The sequence below is a fragment of the Balaenoptera borealis genome (genome assembly GCF_965194805.1).
Source record: "Balaenoptera borealis genome assembly, chromosome: 1".
Taxonomy (NCBI): domain Eukaryota; kingdom Metazoa; phylum Chordata; class Mammalia; order Artiodactyla; family Balaenopteridae; genus Balaenoptera; species Balaenoptera borealis.
Window position 1 is genome coordinate 50,783,459 of NC_138860.1, and position 13,850 is coordinate 50,797,308.

The following is a 13,850-nucleotide window of genomic DNA, read 5'->3' on the forward strand; positions in this document are numbered from 1 at the left end:
TGTATTGTCTCACATATTATCTTTATTAAAAACTTTAGAAGTTCCTATCCCCTAAATATTAAAAACTTCACAGCATATAATTTTATAACTGCCCCTAAAGCTAAAATTCATATATTTATAAATCTTTAGGAGTCAAGGAAAAGCTTTATTTCTACTCAAATGTCATATACCGTATGTTACAGATATGGGTGATAGTCAATGCTGTCCTTAATAGCAAGAATATAACTGTTAATAATATACCTTTCAGACAGGTTTTTTTCTAAAGAAGCTTTAAGATATAAATATATATTAACTTACATGTTTACTAGGCGAGGTAGAAGATTCCAGTTCTTGTGAAAAAACCATTTCTTCAGTAAGTATACTGTGATCTGGACTCCCAGGCTGCTCCTGAACTATAGATTCAGATGGTATATATTCAACGGCAGGGCTGCCCAATTCTTCTGGAATAGAGCTTTCACTGTGTAGATGAGAATAGGAAGGTACTGGAGATTCTGTTTCACTCACTATTTCTAGAAGAGAGGGTGAAAACAAGAAAAAGTACACAATCTTGGTCAAGGGACATGTTCATCTGTTAAACTTCACATTTGTTTTTAGCATAATTTCACTAGTTGCATTTAGATATAATTTTTAATCCCACCACTTAGTGAATCACATTTACTATAATATCCATTAGTCTAAGAATTTTGGCTGATGCAAACTGACAGAAGATATCTGTAACATATAATCAGCAATGATAATGACTGACAACCTGAATGTAAAGATGCACAGCAATTACAACTCATATATTCATTTAGAAATGGAATCAGTCCAACCACTTTGGAAAGAAATTTGGGAGTATTTGGCAAAGATGAAAACACTCTATGATCTAGCGGTTCCACTTCTAAGTATAAGTCCTAGATAGATCTTGTATACATGCAGCAGGAAACATGTACATGGTTACTAGTAGTATTGTTATAATAGTCAAAAACTAAGTAAAATAAGTAAATTGTGGTATATTTATAAACTGAAATGCTACACAGCAATAAAAATGAATGAACTCCATGCACTGATGGAGATATATTATGAATTTTACTCAGCACTTTCAGAATTTGTAGCACTGCCTTGCCTCTGGAATTTCCTGTCCATTGTGGCCTCTCCTCTAAGAAAACAAATACTTTTGACACTTAAAATTCTTGACATTATACTTGTCTAACCTTAAGAATGTACACTGCTTTCCTTCTTTATCACTATGGATATAATGTCCCACAAAGATTAGGTTATATCACACTTTGGGTCAATACTGGTAACATTTGATATACTCAATTCCAAAAATATCACTGAAGACTTTGGGCCTGAAATCCATAAAATAAGTTTATTTAGCAAAAGAAATACCTATATCCCAAAGAATGTTTTACTTTAATAAACAAGGAGGATCTAACACCTAAAAGCATTTCAGTTAAAAATTTAAAAAGATATATTTTTGGAGGGCAATTGCCCTGCCCACTTGGGCACAGGGAGCCTGTTGGGCTCCCAGGCCGGTCCCCTGTCCTCCAAAGTCCCCCTCCAGGCCACGTAGGTCCTTGGGGGCAAAGGAGGGAAGGCAGGGAGATCAGGAAAGTCAGCGGGGAGGGGCCCTCCCAGACTGGACGAGCAGGAGAGGACAGACAGCATGTGCCCCACGCACATGAGCCCCGGAAGCCTGCTGGGCTCCCAGTGAGGTCCCCTGCCCTCTGAGACCAGGGGTGGGGGGCACGCCTGGGTCCCTTCTGTTCCTTGAGCCTAAGCCCCAACCGCCACAGCCCCCAGGGCCTTTTCCAGCCCTGTGGGTCCTGAGCATTGGCCCCACCCACCACCCAAACCTCGCCTTTGCTTAGGCCCCGTCCTCCACAGCCAAGGCCTTCCCCCACTCCCGCCCTTTTTTCTTTTCCCTCCTCTTTTTTACTATTGTGGTACTGATATACTTTCCAGGTGTTGATTCATCTATATTTTTATTTTTATATTCTTCCTAACATATCTGTTAGTTTCCTAGTCTAACTTTATTTTTTACTTTGTTATTGTTCTTTTTTTTTTTTTTTGCTGCCCCAGGCAGCTTGTGGGATCTTGGTTCACGAGCCCAGGGTCGGGCCTAAGCTCTTGCGGTGGGAGATGTGAGTCCGAACCACTGAACTAACAGAGAACCTCAGACCCAAGGGAATATTCATCGGAGTGAGGTCTCACAGAGTTCCTCACCTCAGCACCAAGACCCAGCTCTACCCAACAGCCTACAAACTCCAGTGTTGGAAGCCTCAGGCCAAACAACCATTAAGACAGGAACACAATCCCACTCATTAAAAAAAAAAAGAGAGACGGGAAGAAAATATGTCACAGATGAAGGAGCAAGGTAAAACCCTACAAAACCAAATAAATGAAGAGGAAATAGGCAATCTACCTGAAAAAGAATTCAGAGTAACGACAGTAAAGATGATCCAGAATCTCAGAAACAGAATGGAGGCATGGATTGAGAAAATACAAGAGATGTTTAACAAAGATCTAGAAGAACTAAAGAACAAACAGAGATGAACAACACAATAACTGAAATAAAAAATACACTAGAAGGAATCAATAACAGAATAACTGAGGCAGAACAACGAATAAGTGAGTGGAAGACAAAATGGTGGAAATAACTGCCAAGGAGCAGAATAAAGAAAAAAGAATGAAAAGAATTGAAGACAATCTCAGAGACTTCTGGGACAACACTAAATGCACCAACATTCGAATTATAGGGTTCCCAGAAGAAGAAGAGAAAAAGAAAGGGTCTGAGAAAATATTTGAAGAGATTATAGTTGAAAACTTCCCTAACATGGGAAAGGAAATAGCCACCCAAGTCCAGGAAGCACAGAGAGTACCATACAGGATAAACCCTAGGAAAAACACACCAAGACACATATTAATCAAACTAACAAAAATTAAATTCAAAGAAAAAATATTAAAAGCAGCGAGGGAAAAACAAAAAATAACATACAAAGGAATCCCCATAAGGTTATCAGCTGATTTTTCAGCAGAAACTCTGCTGGCCAGAGGGGAGTGGCAGGATATACTTAAAGTGATGAAAGAGAAAAACCTACAACCAAGATTACTCTACCTAGCAAGGATCTCATTCAGATTCGATGGAGAAGTCAAAAGCTTTTCAGACAAGCAAAAGCTAAGAGAATTCAGCACCACCAAACCAGCTTTACAACAAATGCTAAAGAAACTTCTCTAAGTGGGAAACACAAGAGAAGAAAAAGATCCACAAAAGCAAACCTAAAACAATTAAGAAAATGGTAATAGGAACATATATATCGATAATAACCTTGAATGTAAATGGATTAAATGTCCCAACCAAAAGACACAGACTGGCTGAATGGATACAAAACAATAAGAGCCATATATATGCTGTCTACAAGAGACCCACTTCAGACCTAGGGACACATACAGACTGAAAGTGAAGGGATGGAAAAAGATATTCCATGCAAATGGAAATCAAAAGAAAGCTGGAGTAGCAATACTTGTATCAGATAAAATAGACTTTAAAATAAAGACTGCTACAAGAGATAAGGAGAGACATTACATAATGATCAAAGGATCAATCCAAGAAGAAGATATAATAATTATAAATGTTTATGCACCCAACATAGGAGCACCTCAATAAATAAGGCAAATGCTAACAACCATGAAAGGAGAAATCGACAGTAACACAATAATAGTAGGGGACTTTAACACCCTGCTTACACCAATGGACAGATCATCCAAATAGAAAATAGATAAGGAAACACACGCTTTAAATGACACAACAGACCAGATAGATCTAACTGATATTTATAGAACATTCTACCCCAAAGTGGCAGAATACACTTTCTTCTCAAGTACATACGAACATTCTCCAGGATAGATCACATCTTGGGTCACAAATCAAGCCTCGGAAAATTTAAGAAAATTGAAATCGTATCAAGCATCTTTTCTGACCACAACGCTATGAGATTGGAAATCAATTACAGGAAAAATACTGTAAAAAACACAAATACATGGAGGCTAAACAGTGTGCTACTAAATAACCAAGAGATCACTGAAGAAATCAAAGAAGAAATTAAAAAATACATAGAAACAAATGACAATGAAAACATGACGACCCAAAACCTATGGGACACAGCAAAAGCAGTTCTAAGAGGGAAGTTTATAGCAATACAATCTCACCTCAAGAAACAAAAATCTCAAATAAACAATCTAACCCTACACTTAAAACAACTAGAGAAAGAAAAACAAAGAAAACCCAAAGTTAGTAGAAGGAAAGAAATCATAAAGATCAGAGCAGAAATAAATGAAACACAAACGAAGAAAACAAGAGCAAAGATCAATAAAACTAAAAGTTGGTTCTTTGAGAAGATAAACAAAATTGATAAACCCTTAGCCAGCCTCATCAAGAAAAAAAGGGAGAGGATTTAAATCAATAAAATTAGAAATGAAAAAGGAGAAATCACAACTGATACTGCAGAAATAAAAAGGATTATAAGAGACAACTCCAAACAACTATATGCCAATGAAATGGACAACCATGAAGAAAGAAATGGACAAATTCTTGGAAAGGTACAATTTTCCTAGACTGAACCAGGAAGAATTAGAAGATATAAACAGACCTATCACAAGTAATGAAATTGAAACCATAATTAAAAATCTTCCAGCAAACAAAACTCCAGGACCAGATGGCTTCACAGGCGAATTTTATCAAACATTTAGAGAACAGCTAACACCCATCCTTCTCAAACTCTTCCAAAAAATTGCAGAGGGAGAAACACCCCCAAATTCATTCTACGAAGCCACAATCACCCTGATACCAAAACCAGAAAAAGATATCACAAGAAAAGAAAATTATAGACCAATATCACTGATGAACATAGATGCAAAAATCCTGAACAAAATACTAGCAAACAGAATCCAACAGCACATTAAAAGGATCATACACCATGATCAAGTGGGATTTATCCCAGGGATGCAAGGATTCTTCAATATATACAAATCAATCAATGTGATACACCACCTTACCAAATTAAGGAATAAAAACCATATGATCATCTCAATAGATGCAGAAAAAGCTTGTGACAAAATTCAACACTCATTTATGATAAAGACTCTCCAGAAAATGGGCATAGAAGGAACCTATCTCAACATAATAAAGGCCATATATGACAAACCCACAGCAAACATCATACTCAATGGTGAAAAACTGAAAGCATTTCCACTAAGATCAGGAACAAGACAAGGATGACCACTCTCGCCACTCTTATTCAACATAGTTTTGGAAGTCCTACACACAGCAATCAGAGAAGAAAAAGAAATAAAAGGAATACAAATTGGAAAAGAAGAAGTAAAACTGTCACTGTTTGACGATGACATGATACTACACGTAGAAAATCCTAAAGATGCCACCAGAAAACTACTAGAACTAATCAATGAGTTTGGTAAGGTTGTAGGACACAAAATTAATGCACGGAAATATCTGGCATTCTTATCACCAACAACGAAAAATCAGAAAGAGAAATTAAGGAAACACTCCCATTTACCACTGCAACAAAAAGAATAAAATACCTAGGAGTAATCCTGCCTAAGGAGGCAAAAGACTTGTACTCAGAAAACTATAAAACACTGATGAAAGAAATCAAAGATGACATAAACAGATGGAGAAATATACCATGTTCTTGTATTGGAAGAATCAATAATGTGAAAATGACTATACTACCCAAAGCAATCTATAGATTCAGTGCAATCCCTATCAAACTACCAATAGCATTCTTCACAGAATTAGTACAAAAAAATTTTACAACTCGCATGGAAACACAAAAGACCCTGAATAGCCAAAGCAATTTTGAGAAAGAAAAATGGAGCTGGAGGCATAAGGCTCCCTGACTTCAAACTATACCACAAAGCTACAGTAATCAAGACAGTATGGTACTGGCACAAAAACAGAAATAATCAATGGTACAGGACAGAATGCCCAGAGATAAACCCACGCACATATGGGCACCTAATTTACAACAAAGGAGGCAAGAACATACAATGGAGAAAAGACAGCCTCTTCAATAAGTGGTGCTGGGAAAACTGGACAGGTAAAAGAATGAAATGAAAACACTACCTAACACCATGCACAAAAATAAACTCCAAATGGATTAAAGACTTAAATGTAATACCAGACACTATAAAACTCTTAAAGAAAAACACTCTTTGACATAAACCACAGCAAGATCTTTTTTGACCCATCTCCTAGAGTAACGGAAATAAAAACAAAAATAAACAAATGGCACTTAATTAAACTTAAAAGCTTTTGCACAGCAAAGGAAACCATAAACAAGACAAAAAGACAACCCTCAGAATGGGAGAAAATATTTGCAAATGAAACAACAGACAAAGGATTAATCTCCAAAATATACAAACAGCTCATGGAGCTCAATATCAAAAAAACAAACAATCCAGTTAAAAAATGGGCAGAAGGGGCGTCCCTGGTGGCGCAGTGGTTGAGAATCTGCCTGCCAGTGTAGGGGACACGGGTTCGAGCCCTGGTCTGGGAAGATCCCACATGCCGTGGAGCAACTGGGCCTGTGAGCTACAACTACTGAGCCTGTGCGTCTGGAGCCTGTGCTCCACAAAAAGAGAGGCCGTGATAGTGAGAGGCCTGTGCACCGCAATGAAGAGTGGCCCCCGCTCGCCGCAACTAGAGAAAGCCCTCGCACAGAAACGAAGACCCAACACAGCTAAAAATGAATAAATAAATAAATAAATTTCTAAAAAAAAGTCTGAAAATTAATGAAACATTCATTTCTTAAAAAAAAAAAAAAATGGGCAGAAGACCTAAATAGACATTTCACCAAGGAAGACATACAGATGGCCAAGAGGCACATGAAAAGATGCTCAACATCACTAATTATTAGAGAAATGCAAATCAAAACTACAATGAGGTATCACCTCACACCAGTCAGAGTGGCCATTATCAAAAAATCTAGAAACAATAAATGTTGGAAAGGGTGTGGTGAAAAGGGAACCCTCCTGCACTGTTGGTGGGAATGTAAATTGATACAACCACTATGGAAAACAGTATGGAGGTTCCTTAAAAAACAAAATAGAACTACCATACGACCCAGCAATCCTACCACTGGGCATATACCCTGAGAAAACCCTAATTCAAAAAGAGACATGTACCACAATGTTCACTGCAGCACTATTTACAATAGCCAGGACATGGAACCAACCTAAAGGTCCATTGATAGATGAATGGATAAAGAAGATGTGGCACATATATACAATGGAATATTACTCAGCCATAAAAAGAAATGAAATTGAGTTATTTGTAGTGAGGTGGATGGACCTAGAGTCTGTCATACAGAATGAAGTAAGTCAGAAAGAGAAAAACAAATACCGTATGCTAACGCATATATATGGAATCTAAAAAAAAAACAAAACAAGGTGCTAATGAACCTAGTTGCAGGGCAGGAATAAAGAGGCAGAGGTAGAAAATGGACTTGAGGACATGGGGTGGGAGGGTGAAACTGGGGCAAAGTGAGAGTAGCACTGACATACATACACTACCGAGTGTAAGATAGTTGGCTGGTGGGAAGCAGCCGCATAGCACAGGGAGATCGGCTTGGTGCTTTGTGATGACCTAGGGGGTGGGATAGGGAGGGGGGGAGGGAGGCTCAAGAGGGAGGGGACATGTGTATGCATATGGTTGATTTACTTTGTTGTGCAACAGAAACTAACACAGTACTGTGAAGCAATTATACTCCAATAAAGATCTATTTTAAAAAAACGATATATTTTTACATTGTGAATGAGTAGTATAATCAGAATGGTTGAATAAATAAGGAAGGAATTTTTTAAATCCTCAAGGATATTCATCTACTCCAAGATAGAATGTGGGTAAAATTTTAAATGGCTTAAAAAATGATTTTAGGTAGTAGGGAATAGAAGAAGCCTCTACATTCCTGCTTTATACCCTTTAACATATTTTATTTTTATTCAATAAGTAACATATACTGATTTGAAAAGTTCAGACAGCATAAAAGTTGTATAAAGAAGAAAATGAATGTACCACCACCTCCTGAGAGAGAACCACTGAAGAAGCTTCTCCAATCTGATGTCTTTGTGGAAGAATTCATTTTGGAAATCTTCATTTTTGGCCCTTGCCCTTATTTTTGAAATTATAAAAGTAGTACATGAATGTAGTTGAAAAAAAACAACAAAACAAAACTTCAAACAGTATAGAAGGACGTAAAGTGATTATTTCACATGATCCTCTCCAACCACTTTCAGCTGCCCAATTTCCACACCTCAAAGTAAACCACTGGCAGTCAGGTATGATTGGTGTGTGTCTTTCCAGACCTCTTCCTATACTTCCTGACTTTTAAAAAATTTATTCTTTTAAAATTGTGGTTAAAAAAAAAAAAGGGATTTCCCTGGTGGTCCAATGGTTAGGACTTGGTGCTTTCACTGCTGTGGGCCCAGGTTCAATCCCTGGTTGGGGAACTAAGATCCTCACAAGCCACGCAGCCAAAAAAAAAAAAAAAACTGTGGTAAAATACATATACATAAAATTGACCATCTGGATCCCTTTTTTTTTTTGCGGGGGGCTGCGTTGAATCTTCATTGCTGTGCACGGGCTTTCTCTAGTTGCGGCACATGGGCTTCCCATTGTGGTCATTTCTCTTGTTGCAGAGCACGGGCTCTAGGTGCACAGGCTTCAGTAGTTGCAGCATGTGGGCTCAGTAGTTGCGGCACGCAGGCCCTAGCGTGCGCACGGGCTTCAGTAGTTGCGGTGCGCAGGCTCTAGAGCACAGGCTCAGTAGTTGTGGCACACGGGCTTAGTTGCCCCACGGCATGTGGGATCTTCCAGGACCAGGGATCAAACTCATGTCCCCTGCATTGGCAGGTGGATTCTTAACCACTGTGCCCCCAGGGAAGTCCCTGGATCACTTTTAAGTACACAGTTCAGTGGCATTAAGTACATTCACACTGTTGTGTGACCATCACTTCCGTCCATCTCCAGAACTTTTTCACCTTCCCAAACTGAAACTCTGTACTCATTAAATAATAACTCCCCATTCTCTTCTCTCCTTAAGCCCAGCATCAACCATTCTACTTTCTGTCTCCAGGAATTTGTACTCAGGTACCTCATATAAGTGGAATCATACAATATTTGCCCTTTTATGACTGGCTTACTTCACTTAACATGTCTTCAAGGTTCATCCATGTTAGTACATGTTTCAGAACTTCCTTCCTTTTTAAGGCTAAATAATATTCTACTGTATGTATATACCATGTTTTGTTTATCCATTCATCTGTTCCTAGAAACTTGGGTTTTCACCTTTAGGCTATTGTGAATAATACTGCTATAAACATGGTGTACAAATATCTCTTTGAGAACTTGTTTTCAGTTCTTTTTGGTATATACCCAGAAGAGGAAATTCTAAATCATATAGTAATTCTATTCTTAATTTTTTGAGGCACTGCTTTACTACTTCCATAGCAGTTACAACTATTTTACATTCCCACCAGCACTGCACAAGGGTTCCAATTTCTCCAAATCCTCATCAACATTTTTTTCTTCTTTTTTGATAACAGCCATCCTAAGAGATGTGAGGTAATGTTTCACTGTATCCCTGACTTCTGAAGACAGAGTAACATGTCAGTAGGAGTCTAGCAACATTTGTACGCTTTTTAAAAAATATGGACTATAGCAGTCAATCTTCAGCATTTCTTTTAAAACATACCCTATGTAATGTGACATAAAATGAAATGGAAAAAACACCAAAACTTTTAAAAATGTATAATCTGCAGGTGCTGTCGAATATGGTAGCCATCAGCCTTATGTTGCTACTTAAATATTAAAATTAAAATTAAATAAATTCAGTTTCTTAGTTCTACTAGACAAATTTCAAGTGTTTGGTAGCCATTTTAAAAAATCAGGCTTTGGAAAAAAGTCTCGGAGTTCTTTCCTGAACAATATTTTATAATGCTTTATGAAAGAAAGGTATATATGGCTTAAACTCCTTAACAATGGACATGTCATGTTTCTTGGAGCCCAAGCTTATTTTTAATCCCTCACTGATATTTGATAAATTTCCTGCCACATGAGTTCCTTGTCACCCAAGACAGAACCCAGAAAATGAAATTTCCAGCCTTCCTTGCTGGGCATTGGAACTTAGGCATTGAAATCTTGTGTCTCCAATCTGATGTCCCTGTAGAAGGCTTCATTTTAAAATTGAGTAACCTGAAGAAGGCGGCTCCATGTGGACTCTAATTTAGGTGGCTTTTGGTAGTGACAGTGGATTTCTCAGTGACTGCAAAATTGAGTCCCTGGTGCAGAAGTGGCATGAGTGGGGAAATGATACAAAATAGCAGTTTTCTTTTTTTTTTTTGGAGGAAAAAGAAAGGGTGGCTTTATTCTTTGCCAGGCAAAGAGAGAACACCAAAACAGCAGTTTTCTTCAGGGCTCTGCTGAGTAGCTGCTAGAGCAGTTTTCTCACCAGGCCAGTTCTGTGGTGTGGTTTTAGCATTGCTCCTAGAAGCTCAGTGTGGAGCTGGCTCTCCAGTCATCTCAAAAATTTTATGGGGCTTCCCTGGTGGCGCAGTGGTTGAGAGTCTGCCTGCCAATGCAGGAGACGCGGGTTCGAGCCCTGGTCTGGGAAGATCCCACATGCCGCGGAGCAGATGGGCCCGTGAGCCACAATTGCTGAGCCTGCGCGTCTGGAGCCTGTGCTCCGCAACAAGAGAGGCCACGATAGTGAGAGGCCCGCGCACCGCGATGAAGAGTGGCCCCCGCTTGCCGCAACTGGAGAAAGCCCTTGCACGGAAACGAAGATCCAACACAGCCATAAATAAATAAATAAATTAAAATTTAAAAAAAAAATTTTATGAACCATAAAATACATGGCCTTTAGTAAGTTAATTTTCTGCTTGATCTTAGCTTCAGCTATTGCAACAATGTGCCCTGAGGGGTACACTGTCATTTCATTATAATGTATTTTCTTCTTTTTCTTAATTTTTCTTTTATTTATGTCATTTTAGCTCATTAAATACACTATTCCTAAGCTATATTTGATGAGATTAAAATTGCCTTTGCTTTATCACATTTACCCAGTTAACACTTTCTATGATTACACAGGCCAACAGTTCCTGACAAATGGAGACTTGAACAACAACAACTAGTCTTAATTTGCCTTCCAGGCATAGTCAGAAATGTTTTCTACTTCTGTTACAGCCCATGACGAAACCTGAGACATTGAATCTCTTTTCTCGGACCTGTTAAATTTCCTTTCAAGATGGAGAAGTCTGCAGCAGAATTTGACGCTACAGAATGAGGATGTGGAAGTTGACACAGAAGTAAGCCTCTGCTGAATAAATTGAAGAAAAAAGGAACACTACAGATGAATTATATTTATTGCATCACTGGTTTTCTTTATGTACCACTTGGTATGTATAGCTAAATAATATATCACTTAGTTTTGTTTGCTTTGAATTTTCTATAAAAGAAATCAAACTGCTTGTAGTCCTCTGTGATTTAAGATTCTTGTATGTTGATTTGTTTAGCTGTAATTTTTTCTTCTTTACTGAGCATGATATAATATGTAAATATACCACAATTTATTTATCCATTCTCCTACTGATGTGGGTGGTTTCCTTTTTTTCCCTGCTATTTCAAATACTGCTGCTATGAACAATGTCATATATATCTCCTAGTATAGATAAATATGTATAGATATCTATATGTATATCTCGCTCTATATATATACATATATATATAAGTATTTACAGATAGATTATATCTATTATCTACCTATCTATGTAAAAGTTCTCTACAGCAGTGGCTTTCAGATTTTTTACCCTAATCATAATATATTTAACCTATGTGTGACATAATGATATTTTCTATTTTATTTCAACTTTAAACAATGCTGACTGCAATCCACTAAATGGATTTCATACATCGCAAATGGGACAACCCACAACTCGAAAAACATTGCTGTAAGACAGCAGTTCTCAAACATTTTGGCCTCAGGAACACTTTACACTCTGAAAAAGTACTGAAGACCCCAAAAAGCTTTAGTTTATGTGGTTACAGATACAGTTATATCTATCAATATTTACCATAATAGAAATTAAAATGGAAAAAATAAAAATATTTATTAATTTATTTTAAAATAACAGTAAAAAACCTCTCTATGTTAATATAAATGACATTTTCTAAAATTCAAAATAGTTACATTTTAAAAAAAAGTTTAGTTGAAAGGAGAGAAACTATTTTACATTAAATTAAAAACTTTAATGGCTAGCTTAACAGAAGACAGATTCTCATATCTGCTTCTGTATGCAATCTGTGGCTATATGTTGATTTGACTGAAGTATATGCAGAAAATCTGGCCTCACACAAATGATACATAATTAGAAAAGGGAAGAGTATTTTAACAGTATTTACAGGTAATTGTGGATATCCTTTTTTAATGCCACACCAAAAGTGGACAATTGGTAGTTTCTTAAATGTTAGCTGTAATGTGGAATCTGAAACCATATCTGTGAACTTTTCATAATCTGTTCCATTAAAATCCATTGGCCTGTCTTGCAATTTATTTATTTATTTTAACATCTTTATTGGAGTATAATTGCTTTACAATGGTGTGTTAGCTTCTGCTTTATAACAAAGTGAATCAGCTATACATATATGTATGTATGTATGTATGTGTATATATATATATATATATATATATATATATATATATATCTCTCTCCCCATATCTCCTCCCTCTTGTGTCTCCCTCCCACCCTTATCTTGCACTTTAAATGGATCTTTTATCCATACTTGATTTTCTAATCATCACGGGTCATTTGGAAAATACTGATTCACTGAGTTAGGAAGATCTTTTCAAATATTGGCACATTTTATCACACAATATGAAAAGATGACTTTGATATCATTACTCATACCAGGAAAGTCTTTAAAGTATTGGAAAGCTGTCAAGCTCACAGTAGGGGAAACAGCATTTCTAAAAGCCTTAAATCTTCACTTGAAAGTTTAAATTTTATTACCGACAATAAACACTATCAGTTGTTTTTCTTAAAGAGTCAGAGTTGCTTCATTTGTTTCTGAAAAATTGTTTGCAAATACTCAAGTCTGAATAACCATATTTTGTTAGTCATTTAAGTAAAAATGGTACATGAAAAAATTGCTAGTTCAGCTTGCAAACCAAACAACTGTAGTAAGTGCTTTTCTTCAGGATAACCATCATGCTTTGGCAAACACAAGTGCTTTATGAATATTTCCTATTTGTCACATAGAATATTAAAAAGATATGTACTCAAAATTGAGATTCAATAAATTAATATTTAAATTAATTATGTAAATATTTAAATTAAAATTAAATAAAATGTAAGAATGGCATGTTTTTATGGTGAGTACAGGGTGGTGAAGAATTCAACGACTATTATATGATTTGGTGCCACTGCCTTGATTCATATTAAGGCATCAGCAATTTTACCCACCATTATTTTTATACTATCAGTGTAATGCTGACACAGTGAAAAAGGCAAACAATATGTCAGTATTATTCAGACCTTCTGAAAGGATCTCAGAGACCATGGACCATACTTTAAGAACCATTGCTCTAGGATTTATACTTGGCAATGGAATTGCTGAACTGTAGGACATGTGTACCTGGCTTTATTATTTTTATCATTTTATTGATTATTTTTAATGCCTCGCCTTTCAACCTGTTTTTCAAACTAGGTTTAACAATTAACACTTACACCAGCAGTTCTTTGTTCCACCTACATACCAACAGGTTTGATGGATGTTTTAAATGGGGTGAATGATG

At 36.9% G+C, this 13,850-nt stretch overlaps 1 protein-coding gene across 3 annotated transcripts in view; it reads right to left on the minus strand.

Annotated features, from left to right (window-relative positions):
• CEP350 (centrosomal protein 350) overlaps positions 1-13,850 on the minus strand; it is a 137,020-nt gene that overhangs the window by 32,243 nt on the left and 90,927 nt on the right. For all 3 annotated transcript variants that reach the window (XM_082340925.1, XM_082340924.1, XM_082340923.1), the window contains one exon: positions 298-509. In XM_082340925.1, coding sequence (XP_082197051.1) covers positions 298-509 — 212 coding nt within the window. The remainder of the gene's footprint in view (positions 1-297; positions 510-13,850) is intronic.